This window comes from Phyllobates terribilis, unplaced genomic scaffold (assembly GCF_046119375.1).
Source record: "Phyllobates terribilis strain yellow unplaced genomic scaffold, ASM4611937v1 Scaffold_7__3_contigs__length_470593459, whole genome shotgun sequence".
In the NCBI taxonomy this organism is placed as follows: Eukaryota; Metazoa; Chordata; class Amphibia; order Anura; family Dendrobatidae; genus Phyllobates; species Phyllobates terribilis.
Genome location: NW_027362767.1, coordinates 257,143,541 through 257,162,965, shown reverse-complemented (window position 1 = coordinate 257,162,965; position 19,425 = coordinate 257,143,541). Strand labels below are relative to the sequence as shown.

Sequence of the window (19,425 nt, the reverse complement as noted above, 5' to 3'; positions counted from 1 at the left end):
TTCTTTTGCTTAACAAAGTTCCGTCTTGACCTTAGACCCACTTGTCTATGGATTTTGTCACAGATTTGCCTAATTCTGATGGTAAAACTGTGGTGTAGGTTATGGTTGACTGTTTTAGCAAGATGGTTCACTTGTTTTTTCTACCAAAATTGCCTACGGCTAAAGGTTTAGCTACTTTGTTTATCTCCCATACCGTTAAACGACATGGTGTTCCTAAAAACATTGTTTCCGATAGAGGGGTTCAGTTTGTGGCTAGCGTTTGGCGTAGCTTTTGCTCTAGATTGTGATGTAAGCTATCATTCTCCTCAGGCTGTCATCCTGAGACTAATGGTCAGACGGAGAGAATGAACCAGGTATTGGAACAATATTTAAAATGTTTTGTCTCATCTAATCAGGAGGATTGGGTGTATTTTCTTCCCCTGGCTGAGTTCGCACTCAATAACCGCACCTCTACTGCTATCAGTACTTCACCTATTTTTTGTTGTGGGGGTTTCCATTCAGTTTTCAGAGATTTTTCAGATTTGCAGTCTGCGGTTCCAGAGGAGGAAAGATACTCTTCTCGTTTGGTTAAGGTTTGGGGAGAGGTTAAAAGAGGTCTTTTGATAACTTGCGATCGGACCAAGAGAACTGCCAACCGCAGACGTAGGAGGGCTCCTGTCTTTATGGTGCGAAATTTTGTCTGGTTTGCTCCTAAATTTGGTGGACCGTATAAGATAATCAAGATCATTAATTCGGTGATGGTTAAGTTCCAACTCTCGGCCGCATGGAGGATTAATAATTCCTTACATGTTTTGCTTCTTAAAAAGTTTGAAGGGACATCGGGTCCTCAGGACAGTATTGAGGTAGACTTGGAACAAGACAAGGAGCATGAGGTGGAACGTGTCTTGAATTTCAGACATACGAGACGGCGACTTCAGTTTCTTGTTAAGTGGAAGGGTTTTGGTCTGGAGGTTAACTCCTGGATGGATGCTAAAGACCTGCATACCGATCGCCTAGTGAGGGAGTTCTATCTGCAGCTTCAGCAGTTGGGGATCTCAGTGGGTCCAGTGGCCCCCTCCTTTAAAGGGGGGTACTGTCATGCTTCTGGATTCAAACGCTTGATTCTGTTTTCTGTGGTTGACGTCTCTTTCTGCTGAGCAACATCTGATACATCTTTTCTTTGGGTGTTTTAATTCTGATATCTTTGTTTATGTCGGTTTTGGGTGACAGGTGTTTTTCATTTACTTTGTTTGTCTGTCCTATCACCTTTCGGGTGCAGCTTTAAATACCTTTCCCTACTGGTGTTTCCTGCTGGTGATAGACTTTGTTGGATTCATTCCGAGGAAGGCTTATCATTTGCACAAGTTATTATACAGAGGTGATATTTGCACACTTCTATGAGGTGAGTATTTTTAAACTCCGCCATCCCTTACTCTTCTCTAGAGGTGGCATATGGAGTGTAGCTTTTTTTTTTCTATTTTTTTATACTTTCCTTCTAATGACTATATCTATATATCTTAGTGTAAAATCTGTAGAGAAAATAGCTGGGAAGTGTTATTTTGCTGTGACAATCCCTAAGTGTGTATCACGGAGTGTATTATGGCAGGAAGAGTTTTACACTTCACATTTTTGCGGTGATTGGAGTGGACAGATCTTCTTCTCGGCGTCTTATGGTAATGCACGTTATCTCACAGGGCCACTGGAGGAGACGTATTTGACTGGATCCTGGAGCAAGGCTATTACTCTGAGAAAGATGCCAGTAATGTGATCCGCCAGGTTCTGGAGGCCGTAGCCTATCTGCACAATCTCCACATCATCCATCGAAACCTAAAGGTATAATGTCAGTCAACACTTTGCCGTGATAGACGTATGGGTGTTATCAACAGCGGCGACCTCAATTCAATATGGCTCAAATGGGGGGAGCTGCTAATTCCGGCAGTGTTTAATAGGGTTAAATGATATTACTCTGGTATCTGTGGAAATGTATATTGATTACATGCATGATTTTTTTTTCTTGGCGTTGGGTTAAGTGGTCCTTCTTTTCCTGGTTTTGATTAATGAGGGATAGCTGAGCTAAGTTAATGATGAGTCAAGACCTGGCAAAGAGACAGTTAAACAATGCTCTGCAAGTTAATTGATCGGATGCTGTATGAGACCTTATATTGGTGGATTGTGCACCCGGTCCGCGGAGCCCATGTGTGATCATTATATTGCTGTAAGTGCAACTATTATCATTACAGGGATCTGTGCATGCCATGGGCAGGGGTCGGTGGATGGCACTGCCATGTGCATGAGTCTTAGCGCACACAGTGGCACTCTGCCGCAACACTTGTGTTTAGTAATTGATCACGAGGGATACAAAAGATGGGAGATTGGTTGCTTGAAGTGAACCCCTTTAAAGGTGTTTTCCAGCTAAATGCATTCATCCCTTATCCACTGGATAGATGATAAATGTATAAGTGCCAGTGGTAAATTCAGTGGTAGTATGTACAGTAATTGTAACCATCGTTCTCTTTACTTCCATGAAGTGAACAGAGCAGTGATCACGCGTGCACAGAGGACGTTCTTAGGAGCTAACAGGGATAAACATCTATCACGTATCCTGTGATAAATATATTTAGTGGTAAAACAAATTTATTTTATTTTGTTTTTTTTCTCAGCAATAGCTCATTATGGTTCGATCTCATAATGTGATGGTAAAATTGGAGCATATTTATAAGGAGAACATAATTTGGGATAAGAAGTACTTTTTTTTTTTAATGATTTCATTGTACTTATGTCTTGACTGTTCTAGAAAAAAGCATCACGGAGATAAACGCAGCTTAAGTCTCCAGGGTAAAGAGGTTAAAAAGTACAGAAGGGAGGGGCGCATCGAGCTGACGGACCCTAATATGTCTCTCTGTTTCCCCCAGCTGGAGAATTTAATGTATTACAATCACAATAATCACTCTAAGGTCGTCCTGCGAGACTTCTACCTGTCATGCTTCGAGAGCGGAGAAATTACAGAACCGTGTGGAACCCCGGAGTATTTAGGTAAGGAACAACAATCTGGCAGAAGATATCATCATGTCAAAGGGGATTATAATGGTACTTTAAAAAACATATCTCTTAGAGGTTATCGCCCAACTTTCCATAGACCCTGAGTGGCAAAGAATGCATTAGTGAACCAGGGTGCTCAGGATGAACATTGTGTTTGTGTCTGCATCTATGATCTCAGACATCTTTAATATATCATAGAATCCTAGAATGTTAGAGTTGGAAGGGACCTCCGGGGTCATCGTGTCCATCCCCATGCTCAATGCAGGATTCACTAAACCATCTCAGACAGATGTCTGTCCTGCCTCTGTTTGAAGACTTCCATTGAAGGAGATCTCACCACCTCGTGGCAGCCTGTTCCACTCATTGATCACACTCACTGTCAAAAAGTTTTTTATAATATCTAATCTGTGTCTCCTCCCATTCAGTTTCATCTCATTGCTTCTCGTGTTTCCATGTGCTAATGAGAATAAGGATGATCCCTCTATTAATATACCCAAGTCTTTTCACACGTTCTGTTGATTAGTTCTATTCCTTCCATTCCGTAGATGTCATTTTAGTTTTTCTTGCCTAGATGTAGAATCTTGCATTTCTCCCTGTTAAATACCATTCTATTAGTTGCTGCCCATTGTTCAAGCTTACCTAGATTCTTCTGAATCCTTTCTGTCTTCTCTAGTGTTAGCTATCCTTCCTAGTTTTGCATCATCTGCAAATTTGATTAGTTTACGTTCAGTTCCCTTATCTAGATCATTTATAAAAATGTTGAACAACACTGGGGCCAGGACAGAGCCTTGTGGTACCCCACTTGAAACACTCTTCCAATTGGATGTGCTGCCATTTATTACCAGTCTTTGAGTACGATCAGTGAGCCAGTTATGAATCCACCTAACCATAGCCTTGTCAATTCCATACTTGGTCATTTTTTCAATAACGATAGTATGAGATACTTTATCAAATGCTTTGCTGAAGTCTAGATATACTATCTCTGCCGCATTTCCCTGATCCACCCAGTCAGTTATTCCATCATAGAAAGAAATTAGATTAGTCTGGCTTGACTTGTTTGCTGCAAACCCATGCTGGCTCTGGTTAATTACTGTATTCTTATCCAAGTACTTGCATACATGCTGTTTAATAATTTGTTCAAAGATCTTTCATGGTATAGAAGTAAGGCTCACTGGCATGTAATTTCTTGGCTCCATCTTCTTTCCTTTTTTGAAGATGGGGACAACATTTGCCCTTCTCCAATGTTCTGGGACTTCTAGTCTCCAGGAATTTTTTAAGATTCTGGCTAGTGATTCTGCAATTTCCTCTGCTATCACTTTCAGTGCCCTAGGATGTAATTCATCTGGACCAGGAGATTTAAATTAATTTAAATTAGCTGAGTGTTCCCTCACCATCTCTCTGTTTATAGACAGTGTGGATTATTTTATTCCTTCGATAGCACAGTGAAGATCAGTTGATGTTACATTTACTTTCTTAGAGAACACAGATGCAAAATAGGAATTTAAAAGTTTGGCCTTCTCAACATCATTTTTGACCAATTCACCCTTTTCATCCTGTAAAAATCCTATAGCATCTTTGACTTTTCTTTGGCTTTTGACATACCCCTAATATCCTTTTTTATTGCTTTTGGTCTTCCTTGCAATCCTGACTTCATTACTGTTTTTTGCTCTTCTAACGCTTGTCCTGCATGCCCTGTAGACAGCATTATATACTTCTTTAGGTATGCCCCCTCTTTCCATTTGATATACATTTCTTTTTTCCTTTTTAGCAAGTGTTTAAGTTCTGTGTTCATCCATCTTGGTCTCTTTAAATGCTTCCAATTCTTCCTTCTTTTCTGGATTGTTACTGATTGTGAAGTGAGAATTAAATTTAGCAAAATCCCCCATCTTTCTTAGACATTTCTGTCCTTTAGAACATCCAGCTATTTGATCTTTCCTACCTTCTTTCTGAGTTCATTAAAATCTGTCTTTCTGAAGTCCAACCTTAAAATCTGAGACCTCACAGGTCTTCCTCCTCTTGTAATATAAAATTCAAGTATAGCATGATCGCTGCCTCCTAAATTCTCAGCCACATTTACTTCCTCAACCATATCCTCCTTGTTGATAAGAATTAGATCCAAGATGGCAGATCCTCTTGTTCTCTTTTCTACCTTTTGAAAGATAAAGTTGTCAGCAAGAGAAGATAAGAATTTTCTCGACCCATTACTTTTGCCTGAGAGAGATTCCCAGCAAATATCTGGATAATTAAAATCTCCCATAATCACTATTTCGTACTTTTTTGAGAATAAAGACATCTGATGTAAAAAGAGTTCATCCATATCTTCAGTCAGTCCAGGTGGCTTACAGAAACACCTACAATAGTGTCCTTTCTGTTTTTTTCTCCTTGTATTCTTACCCAAACAGTTTCTACAGAGCTACCATTCTCTGAAGCTTGGATCTCTGTGACGATATAAGCTTTCCTATCATACAATGCAATACCCCCCCCCCCCTTGTTAAGCCTGTTTCTTATAAATAAGTTGTAGCCTTCAAGGTTTGTATTCCAACCATGTGTATCATCCCACCAAGTTTGAGTGATATTATTAGAACGCATGTTCTAATAACAGGATATCACCTTTGTCTTGCCAGCCCCTGAGGTGGTGTCCCGGCACAGATATGGCCGTCCGGTAGACTGTTGGGCCGTTGGGGTTGTTATGTACATCCTGTAAGTACCAAGCAGCAATTAATAGTTCCATCTTTCATAGCCCGGCCCTTTATCATCTCTTTGTTTTGCAGTCTTTCAGGGAATCCTCCTTTTTATGATGAAAATGAGGAAGAAAACAGTGAGAATCACAACAGGAAGATTTTCCGCAAGATTCTGGCCTGTGAATATGAGTTTGATTCTCCATATTGGGACGTAATCTCTGCATCAGGTACATGCTAAATCCTCAGAATGACACCAGGAGGGTGTATTGGTTTGGTCTTTGATGAAAGGTTATCCTCCGATTCTCAGAACAAAGTGATCCTAACACTCAGCAATGCTCCTCAAAGTGACGCACAAATGCTACATTCAGTGTCACTAAGTATGCAAAGTCTGCAAAAAAGTTAAGTCCCTTAAAAGGGGTTTCCTCAAATTGCTTGCACAAATAAGCAACTTTCCAATTTAACGCTTATTAAAAATCCTCCCTGTTCTCAAGAATGAAGGGATTTTTAATTCTGCAGTCTATCAGAGGTGGCAGGTCTTCTAGCAAGGAACGTGCGCTTGCAAGCTGTTTGATATACAGCTTGCAAACGCAGCTCTGCAGCTGGCAGGATCACTGGATCCAGCTGACTTGAGAGCCCCTGTGCTCCTGCTCGCATTATGGGAGAGCGCACAGTTCAGACCAGCTGTGCAACCATGCTCTTTAGGAGTGCACCGCACCCTCACATGCTGGAGTCTGGGAAGCAGAGGGGCGGTGTGCTCCTGATGAAAGAAATTTACACAGCCCCTTTAAGTGGCATTGATGATGCACATCTGTTTGTTGCACGGCTTGAGAGTAAATTGTGAATATGGTAGTGACAAGCATATATAATATGTGTATGTAGCTATCAGAGGTATTGGTATATGAAGTATAAGAATTAGTTATTACTAAAAAGGACCAATGACTCACCATAGACTTCCTTCCTATAGCAAAAGATCTTGTGTCCCGTCTGATGGAGTTGGACCAGGAGCAAAGAATCACGGCGCAAGAGGCGTTAGGACACATCTGGTAAGAGTTTAGGCCATCCACAGTAATAAAAAAAAGTGCATGAATCTAGGCAGTAGAGATTCGGCCATACCGTGCGTTTTCTGGCCTGTTTGCACTGGCTGAAGGTTCACTGGAGAAGAAGCTGGCCAAGCCAAAGACGGCTTCCGCACATTTTGGCCAACTTAAAGGAGATAATCTGTCTATTTTCAACTTAAAACAATGCCACTCCTGTGAACAGGTCCCGTGTGGTAGTGCAATTCAGCCCCATTCAGTTAAATGAATGTGTGTATATGTGTGGCATGGTTTCTGTAGGCAGCCATGTTTATATAATGCTTTACAACCTTTTCAACCCACACGTGGCTGGTGCTCAGCTTCTTCTCTAATGCTCCTCCGGTGCTTTCACTGGGAATGAATGGAGCAGCGGTGAGCATGCTTCATCTCGCCCCACTCAGGAGACAGGAGGTGGCTTCTACCTAACTTTTAAATGAACTCAAAACAGCAACAACCTCTGCTTGCTTTAAAGAAAAAAAAAATGAAGAAGCTAAAATGTGGCCCTTCTATCTACATGTACGATGTTGAGTAGCTTTGCTTTACTTTAACTTCAGCTACATCGTGATCTATACACTTTTCATATCCAGCTGCATTCAAAGTTCTGCTGCCGACTGACAAGTTCTGTGCATGATGACTGCTAATATTCTCTGTTCTGGTTTAGTGTATTTTGGGATAATTGGTGTGAACTCTACTGCAAGGCATGTTCTGTATAGATAAAGAACCGGCGGTGTGACGTGAAAGAGGGCAACCTGAGAGCCAACAGGAAACCAGCAGGGTGTTGAGAGCGGCTTGTGATGTGTTGGGAGGATGTAACTCAGGATCTATACAAGTTATGCACAGTATCTAAACATAATAAATACAGCTGTATTTGACCTTTTTTCTCAAAAATTGCCATTTTAATAGGATTTCCGGAAACGCGGCATCCGAGAGGAATCTTAAAGAAGGAGTCTGTGCCCAAATTGAAAAGAACTTTGCTAAAGCCAAATGGAGGGTGAGTAATGTAGGACCTTACAGCTGTAAGGAGTAAAGTCAGCAACCAATATATATTTATTATGGTCTCTGCCCATTACAGAAAGCCATACGAGTTACCACATTCATGCAACGATTGAGAGCTTCCGAGGGCACGGCCGGGCGGCTTCCTGTCACCCCGAGATCTTCTATGAGCGTATCCCATGAAGTCACAGTGGAGGCTTGCCCTTCTCCCCAATCCTCGCCCTCTCAACACAGTATTGCCAAGGCAGACTGGAATCCCAACAGAGCTCTGCAAACTTCTGACTGTGGAGGACACTCGTCCGGGCATCCAGAGCTTGGGGGTCCTCCTTAGTGCCCACTTGATCCATCCTTCCACACAAACCAAAACGAAAAAAAAAGTGGCCATCTTCACCACAGACGTTTGCTAAACAGTACACCTGACATTCGAAGAGGTTAGAATGAAGGGACTGACGACCCCTTGGGAACAAACATATGACCAGACTTGAGAAGACACCTCCTCATCTTGCAGCATGGAAACTGACCCCAGACAAGACACTGTTTCCTACATATCATAGTTTAATAGTTTTATAAATTTACAAAATCACCAACACCTCACAAATTTCCACTAACTCATGGACAATGTTCCTAAGACTGACACCCAATACAGCATAGTGCACCAGTCAGAGGGTCTCCGGCAGACCTGCTGTCCAGACTCCATGTCCTTCATATCTTCCAACCTGGTTCTGGGTGGGTGACCGGTTGCATGTCATCTGCATGTTTCTATGTTATAGTTTGACCTGCATACTCTTACTCTGCCACAGAGGCCGGTACCCTGGCAGTAAGGGACGAATTTAACCAATAAAGAGAAAGTAAAAAAACCTACAACCATCTGTGCGTCATTACGGCTCCCATAATACAATGCAGAACAGGACAGGTGGTTTATGGATAATTGTTACTGGCAGGCAAATTGTGACATTTGGGCCATCACTGGATCTATCCATCTGGATTCTTATTACAATCATATTAGGTCTGTGACTGGCATTGCATATTATAATTTTAGAGATCTTTATTGTCAAGTGCATAATGATTGGGGGCTCAAAATATGATACCGTTCTGCCTCTACCCTCTGTGCCCGCACAACAGGATCATTCCCATTACTGTAGTACCGAGACCGTGAGATATTCAAGTAAGAATAGGAAATGCTTCTGTCTGGTTATTTCCTGTATATAGGAGCAGTATTATAGTAGTTATATTCTTGTACATAGGAGCAGTATTATAGTAGTTATATTCTTGTACATAGGGGGCAGTGTTATAGTAGTTATATTCTTGTACATAGGAGCAGTATTATAGTAGTTATATTCTTGTACATAGGGGGCTGTATTATAGTAGTTATATTCTTGTACATAGGAGCAGTATTATAGTAGTTATATTCTTGTACGTAGGGGCAGTATTATAGTAGTTATATTCTTGTACATAGGGGCAGTATTATAGTAGTTATATTCTTGTACATAGGAGCAGTATTATAGTAGCTATATTCTTGTACATAGGGACAGTATTATAGTAGTTATATTCTTGTACATAGGAGCAGTATTATACTAATTATATTCCTGTACATAGGAGCAGTATTATAGTAGTTATATTATTGTATATAGGAGCAGTATTATAGTAGTTATATTCTTGTACATAGGGGGCAGTATTATACTAATTATATTCCTGTACATAGGAGCAGTATTATAGTAGTTATATTCTTGTACATAGGAGCAGTATTATAGTAGTTATATTCTTGTACATAGGGGCAGTATTATAGTAGTAATATTCTAGTACATAGGAGCAGTATTATAGTAGTTATATTCTTGTACATAGGGGGCAGTATTATAGTAGTTATATTCTTGTACATAGGGGGCAGTATTATAGTAGTTATATTCTTGTACATAGGGGGCAGTATTATAGTAGTTATATTCTTGTACATAGGGGGCAGTATTATAGTAGTCATATTCTTGTACATAAGAGCAGTATTATAGTAGTTATATTCTTGTACATAGGAGCAGTATTATAGTAGTTAAATTCTTGTACATAGGAGCAGTATTATAGTAGTTATATTCCTGTACATAGGAGCAGTATTATAGTAGTTATATTCTTGTACATAGGGGGCTGTATTATAGTAGTTATATTCTTGTACATAGGAGCAGTATTATAGTAGTTATATTCTTGTACATAGGGGGCTGTATTATAGTAGTTATATTCTTGTACATAGCAGCAGTATTATAGTAGTTATATTCTTGTACATAGGAGCAGTATTATAGTAGTTATATTCTTGTACATAGGAGCAGTATTATAGTAGTTATATTATTGTACATAGGGACAGTATTATAGTAGTTATATTCTTGTACATAGGAGCAGTATTATACTAATTATATTCCTGTACATAGGAGCAGTATTATAGTAGTTATATTATTGTATATAGGAGCAGTATTATAGTAGTTATATTCTTGTACATAGGGGGCAGTATTATACTAATTATATTCCTGTACATAGGAGCAGTATTATAATAGTTATATTCTTGTACATAGGAGCAGTATTATACTAATTATATTCCTGTACATAGGAGCAGTATTATAGTAGTTATATTATTGTATATAGGAGCAGTATTATAGTAGTTATATTCTTGTACATAGGGGGCAGTATTATACTAATTATATTCCTGTACATAGGGGCAGTATTATAGTAGTTATATTCTTGTACATAGGGGCAGTATTATAGTAGTAATATTCTAGTACATAGGAGCAGTATTATAGTAGTTATATTCTTGTACATAGGGGGCAGTATTATAGTAGTTATATTCTTGTACATAGGGGGCAGTATTATAGTAGTTATATTCTTGTACATAGGGGGCAGTATTATAGTAGTTATATTCTTGTACATAGGGGGCAGTATTATAGTAGTCATATTCTTGTACATAAGAGCAGTATTATAGTAGTTATATTCTTGTACATAGGAGCAGTATTATAGTAGTTAAATTCTTGTACAAAGGAGCAGTATTATAGTAGTTATATTCCTGTACATAGGAGCAGTATTATAGTAGTTATATTCTTGTACATAGGGGGCTGTATTATAGTAGTTATATTCTTGTACATAGGAGCAGTATTATAGTAGTTATATTCTTGTACATAGGAGCAGTATTATAGTAGTTATATTCTTGTACATAGGAGCAGTATTATAGTAGTTATATTCTTGTACATAGGGGGCAGTATTATAGTAGTTATATTCTTGTATATAGGGGGCAGTATTATAGTAGTTATATTCTTGTACATAGGGGGCAGTATTATAGTAGTTATATTCTTGTACATAGGGGGCAGTATTATAGTAGTCATATTCTTGTACATAAGAGCAGTATTATAGTAGTTATATTCTTGTACATAGGAGCAGTATTATAGTAGTTAAATTCTTGTACATAGGAGCAGTATTATAGTAGTTATATTCCTGTACATAGGAGCAGTATTATAGTAGTTATATTCTTGTACATAGGGGGCAGTATTATACTAATTATATTCCTGTACATAGGAGCAGTATTATAGTAGTTATATTCTTGTACATAGGAGCAGTATTATAGTAGTTATATTCTTGTACATAGGGGCAGTATTATAGTAGTAATATTCTAGTACATAGGAGCAGTATTATAGTAGTTATATTCTTGTACATAGGGGGCAGTATTATAGTAGTTATATTCTTGTACATAGGGGGCAGTATTATAGTAGTTATATTCTTGTACATAGGGGGCAGTATTATAGTAGTTATATTCTTGTACATAGGGGGCAGTATTATAGTAGTCATATTCTTGTACATAAGAGCAGTATTATAGTAGTTATATTCTTGTACATAGGAGCAGTATTATAGTAGTTAAATTCTTGTACATAGGAGCAGTATTATAGTAGTTATATTCCTGTACATAGGAGCAGTATTATAGTAGTTATATTCTTGTACATAGGGGGCTGTATTATAGTAGTTATATTCTTGTACATAGGAGCAGTATTATAGTAGTTATATTCTTGTACATAGGGGGCTGTATTATAGTAGTTATATTCTTGTACATAGGAGCAGTATTATAGTAGTTATATTCTTGTACATAGGAGCAGTATTATAGTAGTTATATTCTTGTACATAGGAGCAGTATTATAGTAGTTATATTATTGTACATAGGGACAGTATTATAGTAGTTATATTCTTGTACATAGGAGCAGTATTATACTAATTATATTCCTGTACATAGGAGCAGTATTATAGTAGTTATATTATTGTATATAGGAGCAGTATTATAGTAGTTATATTCTTGTACATAGGGGGCAGTATTATACTAATTATATTCCTGTACATAGGAGCAGTATTATAGTAGTTATATTCTTGTACATAGGAGCAGTATTATACTAATTATATTCCTGTACATAGGAGCAGTATTATAGTAGTTATATTATTGTATATAGGAGCAGTATTATAGTAGTTATATTCTTGTACATAGGGGGCAGTATTATACTAATTATATTCCTGTACATAGGGGCAGTATTATAGTAGTTATATTCTTGTACATAGGGGCAGTATTATAGAAGTAATATTCTAGTACATAGGAGCAGTATTATAGTAGTTATATTCTTGTACATAGGGGGCAGTATTATAGTAGTTATATTCTTGTACATAGGGGGCAGTATTATAGTAGTTATATTCTTGTACATAGGGGGCAGTATTATAGTAGTTATATTCTTGTACATAGGGGGCAGTATTATAGTAGTCATATTCTTGTACATAAGAGCAGTATTATAGTAGTTATATTCTTGTACATAGGAGCAGTATTATAGTAGTTAAATTCTTGTACATAGGAGCAGTATTATAGTAGTTATATTCCTGTACATAGGAGCAGTATTATAGTAGTTATATTCTTGTACATAGGGGGCTGTATTATAGTAGTTATATTCTTGTACATAGGAGCAGTATTATAGTAGTTATATTCTTGTACATAGGAGCAGTATTATAGTAGTTATATTCTTGTACATAGGAGCAGTATTATAGTAGTTATATTCTTGTACATAGGGGGCTGTATTATAGTAGTCATATTCTTGTACATAAGAGCAGTATTATAGTAGTTATATTCTTGTACATAGGAGCAGTATTATAGTAGTTAAATTCTTGTACATAGGAGCAGTATTATAGTAGTTAAATTCTTGTACATAGGAGCAGTATTATAGTAGTTATATTCTTGTACATAGGAGCAGTATTATAGTAGTTATATTCTTGTATATAGGGGGCAGTATTATAGTAGTTATATTCTTGTACATAGGGGGCAGTATTATAGTAGTTATATTCTTGTACATAGGGGGCAGTATTATAGTAGTCATATTCTTGTACATAAGAGCAGTATTATAGTAGTTATATTCTTGTACATAGGAGCAGTATTATAGTAGTTAAATTCTTGTACATAGGAGCAGTATTATAGTAGTTATATTCCTGTACATAGGAGCAGTATTATAGTAGTTATATTCTTGTACATGGGAGCAGTAATATAGTAGATATATTATTGTACATAGGAGCAGTATTATAGTAGTTATATTCTTGTACATAGGGGACAGTGTTATAGTATATATATTCTTGTACATAGGGAGCAGTATTATAGTGGTTATATTCTTGTACATAGGGGCAGTATTATAGTAGTTATATTATTATACATAGGAGCAGTATTATAGTAGTAATATTCTTGTACATAGGGACAGTATTATAGTAGTTATATTCTTGTACATAGGGACAGTATTATAGTAGTAATATTCTAGTACATAGAGGCAGTATTATAGTAGTTAAATTCTTGTACATAGGAGCAGTATTATAGTAGTTATATTCTTGTACATAGGGGGCAGTATTATAGTAGTTATATTCTTGTACATAGGAGCAGTATTATTGTAGTTATATTCTTGTACATAGGAGCAGTATTATAGTAGCTATATTCTTGTACATAGGAGCAGTATTATAGTAGTTATATTCTTGTACATAGGGGGCAGTATTATAGTAGTTATATTCTTGTACATAGGGGGCAGTATTATAGTAGTTATATTCTTGTACATAGGAGCAGTATTATAGTAGTTATATTCCTGTACATAGGAGCAGTATTATAGTAGTTATATTCTTGTACATGGGAGCAGTAATATAGTAGATATATTATTGTACATAGGAGCAGTATTATAGTAGTTATATTCTTGTACATAGGGGACAGTGTTATAGTATATATATTCTTGTACATAGGGAGCAGTATTATAGTGGTTATATTCTTGTACATAGGGGCAGTATTATAGTAGTTATATTCTTGTACATAGGGACAGTATTATAGTAGTAATATTCTAGTACATAGAGGCAGTATTATAGTAGTTAAATTCTTGTACATAGGAGCAGTATTATAGTAGTTATATTCTTGTACATAGGGGGCAGTATTATAGTAGTTATATTCTTGTACATAGGGGGCAGTATTATAGTAGTTATATTCTTGTACATAGGAGCAGTATTATTGTAGTTATATTCTTGTACATAGGAGCAGTATTATAGTAGTTATATTCTTGTACATAGGAGCAGTATTATAGTAGTTATATTCTTGTACATAGGGGGCGGTATTATAGTAGTTATATTCTTGTACATAGGGGGCAGTATTATAGTAGTTATATTCTTGTACATTGGAGCAGTATTATTGTAGTTATATTCTTGTACATAGGAGCAGTATTATAGTAGTTAAATTCTTGTACATAGGAGCAGTATTTTAGTAGTTATATTCCTGTACATAGGAGCAGTATTATAGTAGTTATATTCTTGTACATGGGAGCAGTAATATAGTAGATATATTATTGTACATAGGAGCAGTATTATAGTAGTTATATTCTTGTACATAGGGGGCAGTATTATAGTAGTTATATTCTTGTACATAGGAGCAGTATTATTGTAGTTATATTCTTGTACATAGGAGCAGTATTATAGTAGTTATATTCTTGTACATAGGAGCAGTATTATAGTAGTTATATTCTTGTACATAGGGGGCAGTATTATAGTAGTTATATTCTTGTACATAGGGGGCAGTATTATAGTAGTTATATTCTTGTACATAGGAGCAGTATTATAGTAGTTATATTCCTGTACATAGAAGCAGTATTATAGTAGTTATATTCTTGTACATGGGAGCAGTAATATAGTAGATATATTATTGTACATAGGAGCAGTATTATAGTAGTTATATTCTTGTACATAGGGGACAGTGTTATAGTATATATATTCTTGTACATAGGGAGCAGTATTATAGTGGTTATATTCTTGTACATAGGGGCAGTATTATAGTAGTTATATTCTTGTACATAGGGACAGTATTATAGTAGTAATATTCTAGTACATAGAGGCAGTATTATAGTAGTTAAATTCTTGTACATAGGAACAGTATTATAGTAGTTATATTCTTGTACATAGGGGGCAGTATTATAGTAGTTATATTCTTGTACATAGGAGCAGTATTATTGTAGTTATATTCTTGTACATAGGAGCGTTATTATTGTAGTTATATTCTTGTACATAGGAGCAGTATTATAGTAGTTATATTCTTGTACATAGGGGGCAGTATTATAGTAGTTATATTCTTGTACATAGGGGGCAGTATTATAGTAGTTATATTCTTGTACATAGGAGCAGTATTATAGTAGTTATATTCCTGTACATAGGAGCAGTATTATAGTAGTTATATTCTTGTACATGGGAGCAGTAATATAGTAGATATATTATTGTACATAGGAGCAGTATTATAGTAGTTATATTCTTGTACATAGGGGACAGTGTTATAGTATATATATTCTTGTACATAGGGAGCAGTATTATAGTGGTTATATTCTTGTACATAGGGGCAGTATTATAGTAGTTATATTCTTGTACATAGGGACAGTATTATAGTAGTAATATTCTAGTACATAGAGGCAGTATTATAGTAGTTAAATTCTTGTACATAGGAGCAGTATTATAGTAGTTATATTCTTGTACATAGGGGGCAGTATTATAGTAGTTATATTCTTGTACATAGGGGGCAGTATTATAGTAGTTATATTCTTGTACATAGGAGCAGTATTATTGTAGTTATATTCTTGTACATAGGAGCAGTATTATAGTAGTTATATTCTTGTACATAGGAGCAGTATTATAGTAGTTATAGTCTTGTACATAGGGGGCAGTATTATAGTAGTTGTATTCTTGTACATAGGGGGCAGTATTATAGTAGTTATATTCTTGTACATAGGAGCAGTATTATTGTAGTTATATTCTTGTACATAGGAGCAGTATTATAGTAGTTAAATTCTTGTACATAGGAGCAGTATTATAGTAGTTATATTCCTGTACATAGGAGCAGTATTATAGTAGTTATATTCTTGTACATGGGAGCAGTAATATAGTAGATATATTATTGTACATATAAGCAGTATTATAGTAGTTATATTCTTGTACATAGGGGACAGTGTTATAGTATATATATTCTTGTACATAGGGAGCAGTATTATAGTGGTTATATTCTTGTACATAGGGGCAGTATTATAGTAGTAATATTCTAGTACATAGAGGCAGTATTATAGTAGTTATATTCTTGTACGTAGGGGCAGTATTATAGTAGTTATATTCTTCTACATAGGGGCAGTATTATAGTAGTTATATTCTTGTACATAGGGGACTGTATTGTAGTAGTTATATTCTTGTACATAGGAGGCAGTATTATAGTAGTTATATTCTTGTACATAGGGGGCAGTATTATAGTAGTTATATTCTTGTACATAGGGGCAGTATTATAGTAGTTATATTCTTGTACATAGGGGCAGTATTATAGTAGTTATATTCTTGTACATAGGGGCAGTATTATAGTAGTTATATTCTTGTACATAGGGGGCAGTATTATAGTACTTATATTCTTGAGTATAGGAGCAGTATTATAGTAGGTATATTCTTGTACGTAGGGGCAATATTATAGTAGTTATATTCTTGTACGTAGGGGCAGTATTATAGTAGTTATATTCTTCTACATAGGGGCAGTATTATAGTAGTTATATTCTTGTACATAGGGGACTGTATTGTAGTAGTTATATTCTTGTACATAGTGGGCAGTATTATAGCAGTTATATTCCTATACATAGGGGACAGTATTATAGTACTTATATTCTTGTACATATTGGCCAGTATTATAGTACTTATATTTTTGTACATAGGGGGCAGTATTATAGTAGTTATATTCTTGTACGTAGGGGCAGTATTATAGCAGTTATATTCTTGTACGTAGGGGCAGTATTATAGTAGTTATATTCTTGAGTATATGAGCAGTATTATTGTAGTTATATTCTTGTACATAGGGGACTGTATTGTAGTAGTTATATTCTTGTACATAGGAGGCAGTATTAGATTATTAGATCAGTCCTATTCTTGTATATAGCCAGCAGTATTACAACAGTCTTGTGCTTGTATGTCGGAGGCAGTATTATAATAGTAGTTATAATCTTGTACATAAGGGGCAGCAACATAGTAGTAGTCTATTGATTGAAATTGATCTTTGCATAAGTTGTCCACTACTAATAATTACCGTATTTTTAAAAATAGGCCAGTGATGGTTTTAAGATAATAAAATAAACTGATACACCCCTACTGGATCTTTGCCACTTATTATGGCTGCTGGACTCATTTTTAAAATAATTGGAAGTAGAGGAAAACATAATTTAGCATACTTTCCTAATTTATATAAAAACAATTTGGGGAAATTCAACAAAAAAACAAACATTTGCAATATAATTCAATGCAATTGAATTAATAGTTCTCATTTTGTTTTACCCACCCTTTAGTCCACTGGTTTGGAGTAAGACTAAGCATGAAGCTTAGATACTTCAGCAGCATAAGACTATTTAAAGGCCACTTGTGGCATCATAAAATCAATTTCTCTGTATGGACTGTTCATTTTCTTGCTTTTGAGACCAGACAAAAATTATTCTGCCTTCTGAAAGATACAATATACAATACAAACAGCACAGCTGAGCCCTGCTTGCATCCCAGACAAATAAAAAGAATAAACCACTCCCTGCAGTGTTAGGTAGGGTACGTCTTACCAGCACAAATAGAAAACAGAAGCATAAAACTTATTGAGTCATTTGCGGAAAGACGTGTAACAATCTATAAGATGAAAGCCATAGCCCAGGCTAGGAGAAGTCTCAAGAGAATTTCTTTACTGCCCAGAAACATAGGCCTAAATGCCAGGACTAGTGTTGAGCGAGTATGTTCGGTTAACCCTTTCGGCGAGTATGCTCGGGCGAGTACTGAGTATCTTCAGCGTACTCGGTGATATTTTTGAATCACTCCCGTGTGCATGATTTGCGACTGTTTGACAGCTTTAATACATGTGAGGAATGCGAATATGTGAACAAGTCCCTATGGGGCAATAAGAAAGCCAGACACAGCTCCACGGCCTCCATGATACCTTCTCTCCAAGCTGGAATGGGAGGAGAGAGGGGTGCATGCTCCTGGCTGGACTGGTGAGATGGGGGCATTTTGGGGCTCTTGCTATAGGCCCCTTGTGTACATTTTTTGGTGCAGCTGTCCTTTCAGCCTTGAAGCGTTATCTTCCCAGCAGCCTCTTGTTTATGAGACCGATGACTGATCGGCGTTTGAGTCATTGTGCGCAAATGTCACTGTGCAATAAAAAATAATAATTTTCCTTTTTTTTATGCATTTAAATCATTCAGGGATATTACATGGCCTAGCTCATTCATCTAAATCATAGCTAATAAGAATGCCCATTAATAAGTCATTACCCCGGCAAATGTTCACACCTGATTTTACCGCTGAGGCGCACAAATGAGATGGAAACGTCATTCAAATGTGCAAAACGTACCGTGTTTGATGGCTTTTTCCTGCCAATTTAATGGCTGTACGCTGAATTCATCTGTCTGAACCCCACATTAGAATTTATTTATAAGACTACAATTATGAGGGTATGATGGTTCTTAAAGGGACAGTAGCAGCAAATAAAAATAATCTATGTGGCATATCTAAAGAAGAGGGAGGGTCAGGAATTATTATGGAAACCGTCTGTCATACAGTTTCAAGGTTATGAAGAAGTAATCTGCAGCCTGTAATCCTCCATTTGTTCAGATACTACAACTTCCAGCATGCCCTGAAAACCAAAAGCAGTGTCCTAAGCGCTGGATTTACGAGGTAGCATGATGCACAGCTGGAAGAGTGCTGCAGGACGCACAGACATCCTGAGCGAGCATTGTCCACTGATCTATTATTAATGCAGAGCAATTTGGGGAATTGGGAAGAAAGTGATGTGCATCCTACAAAGCTAAAACATCTACTTTTATTAATAAATTCAGAATGGAAGCAGTGAATTAAAGTCCATTATATAAGTGACAGCGGCAAGGTGCAGACGAGCAGTTTAGGAACAGATCTGAAACCTAAGTTTGCACATTACATTGCTTTCTAATTAGAGATTATATATAAATAGTATTGTTAAAGAAGTGTTTCCTTGTTTTAGGAGTGAAGGTTTGGGCTTACGCCAGTCCTGTTCCTCCTGGTAGCGTAGAAAAATAAGACATGGCTGAATTAAAATGTTTTACTTTGAAAGAAAGAGACGACTCAGCGGGTTATATTAACTG

At 36.6% G+C, this 19,425-nt stretch overlaps 1 protein-coding gene across 1 annotated transcript in view; it reads left to right on the top strand.

The window, feature by feature from the left end:
• LOC141153125 (caM kinase-like vesicle-associated protein) overlaps positions 1-8,610 on the top strand; it is a 136,224-nt gene extending 127,614 nt beyond the window's left edge. Inside the window, exons 5-11 of the mRNA XM_073637813.1 lie at positions 1,674-1,812; positions 2,892-3,012; positions 5,643-5,718; positions 5,790-5,926; positions 6,664-6,742; positions 7,676-7,763; positions 7,845-8,610. Of these exons, the coding sequence (XP_073493914.1) occupies positions 1,674-1,812; positions 2,892-3,012; positions 5,643-5,718; positions 5,790-5,926; positions 6,664-6,742; positions 7,676-7,763; positions 7,845-8,096 (892 nt within the window). The 3' untranslated portion in view covers positions 8,097-8,610. The remainder of the gene's footprint in view (positions 1-1,673; positions 1,813-2,891; positions 3,013-5,642; positions 5,719-5,789; positions 5,927-6,663; positions 6,743-7,675; positions 7,764-7,844) is intronic.
• The last annotated feature ends 10,815 nt before the right edge of the window (positions 8,611-19,425 follow it).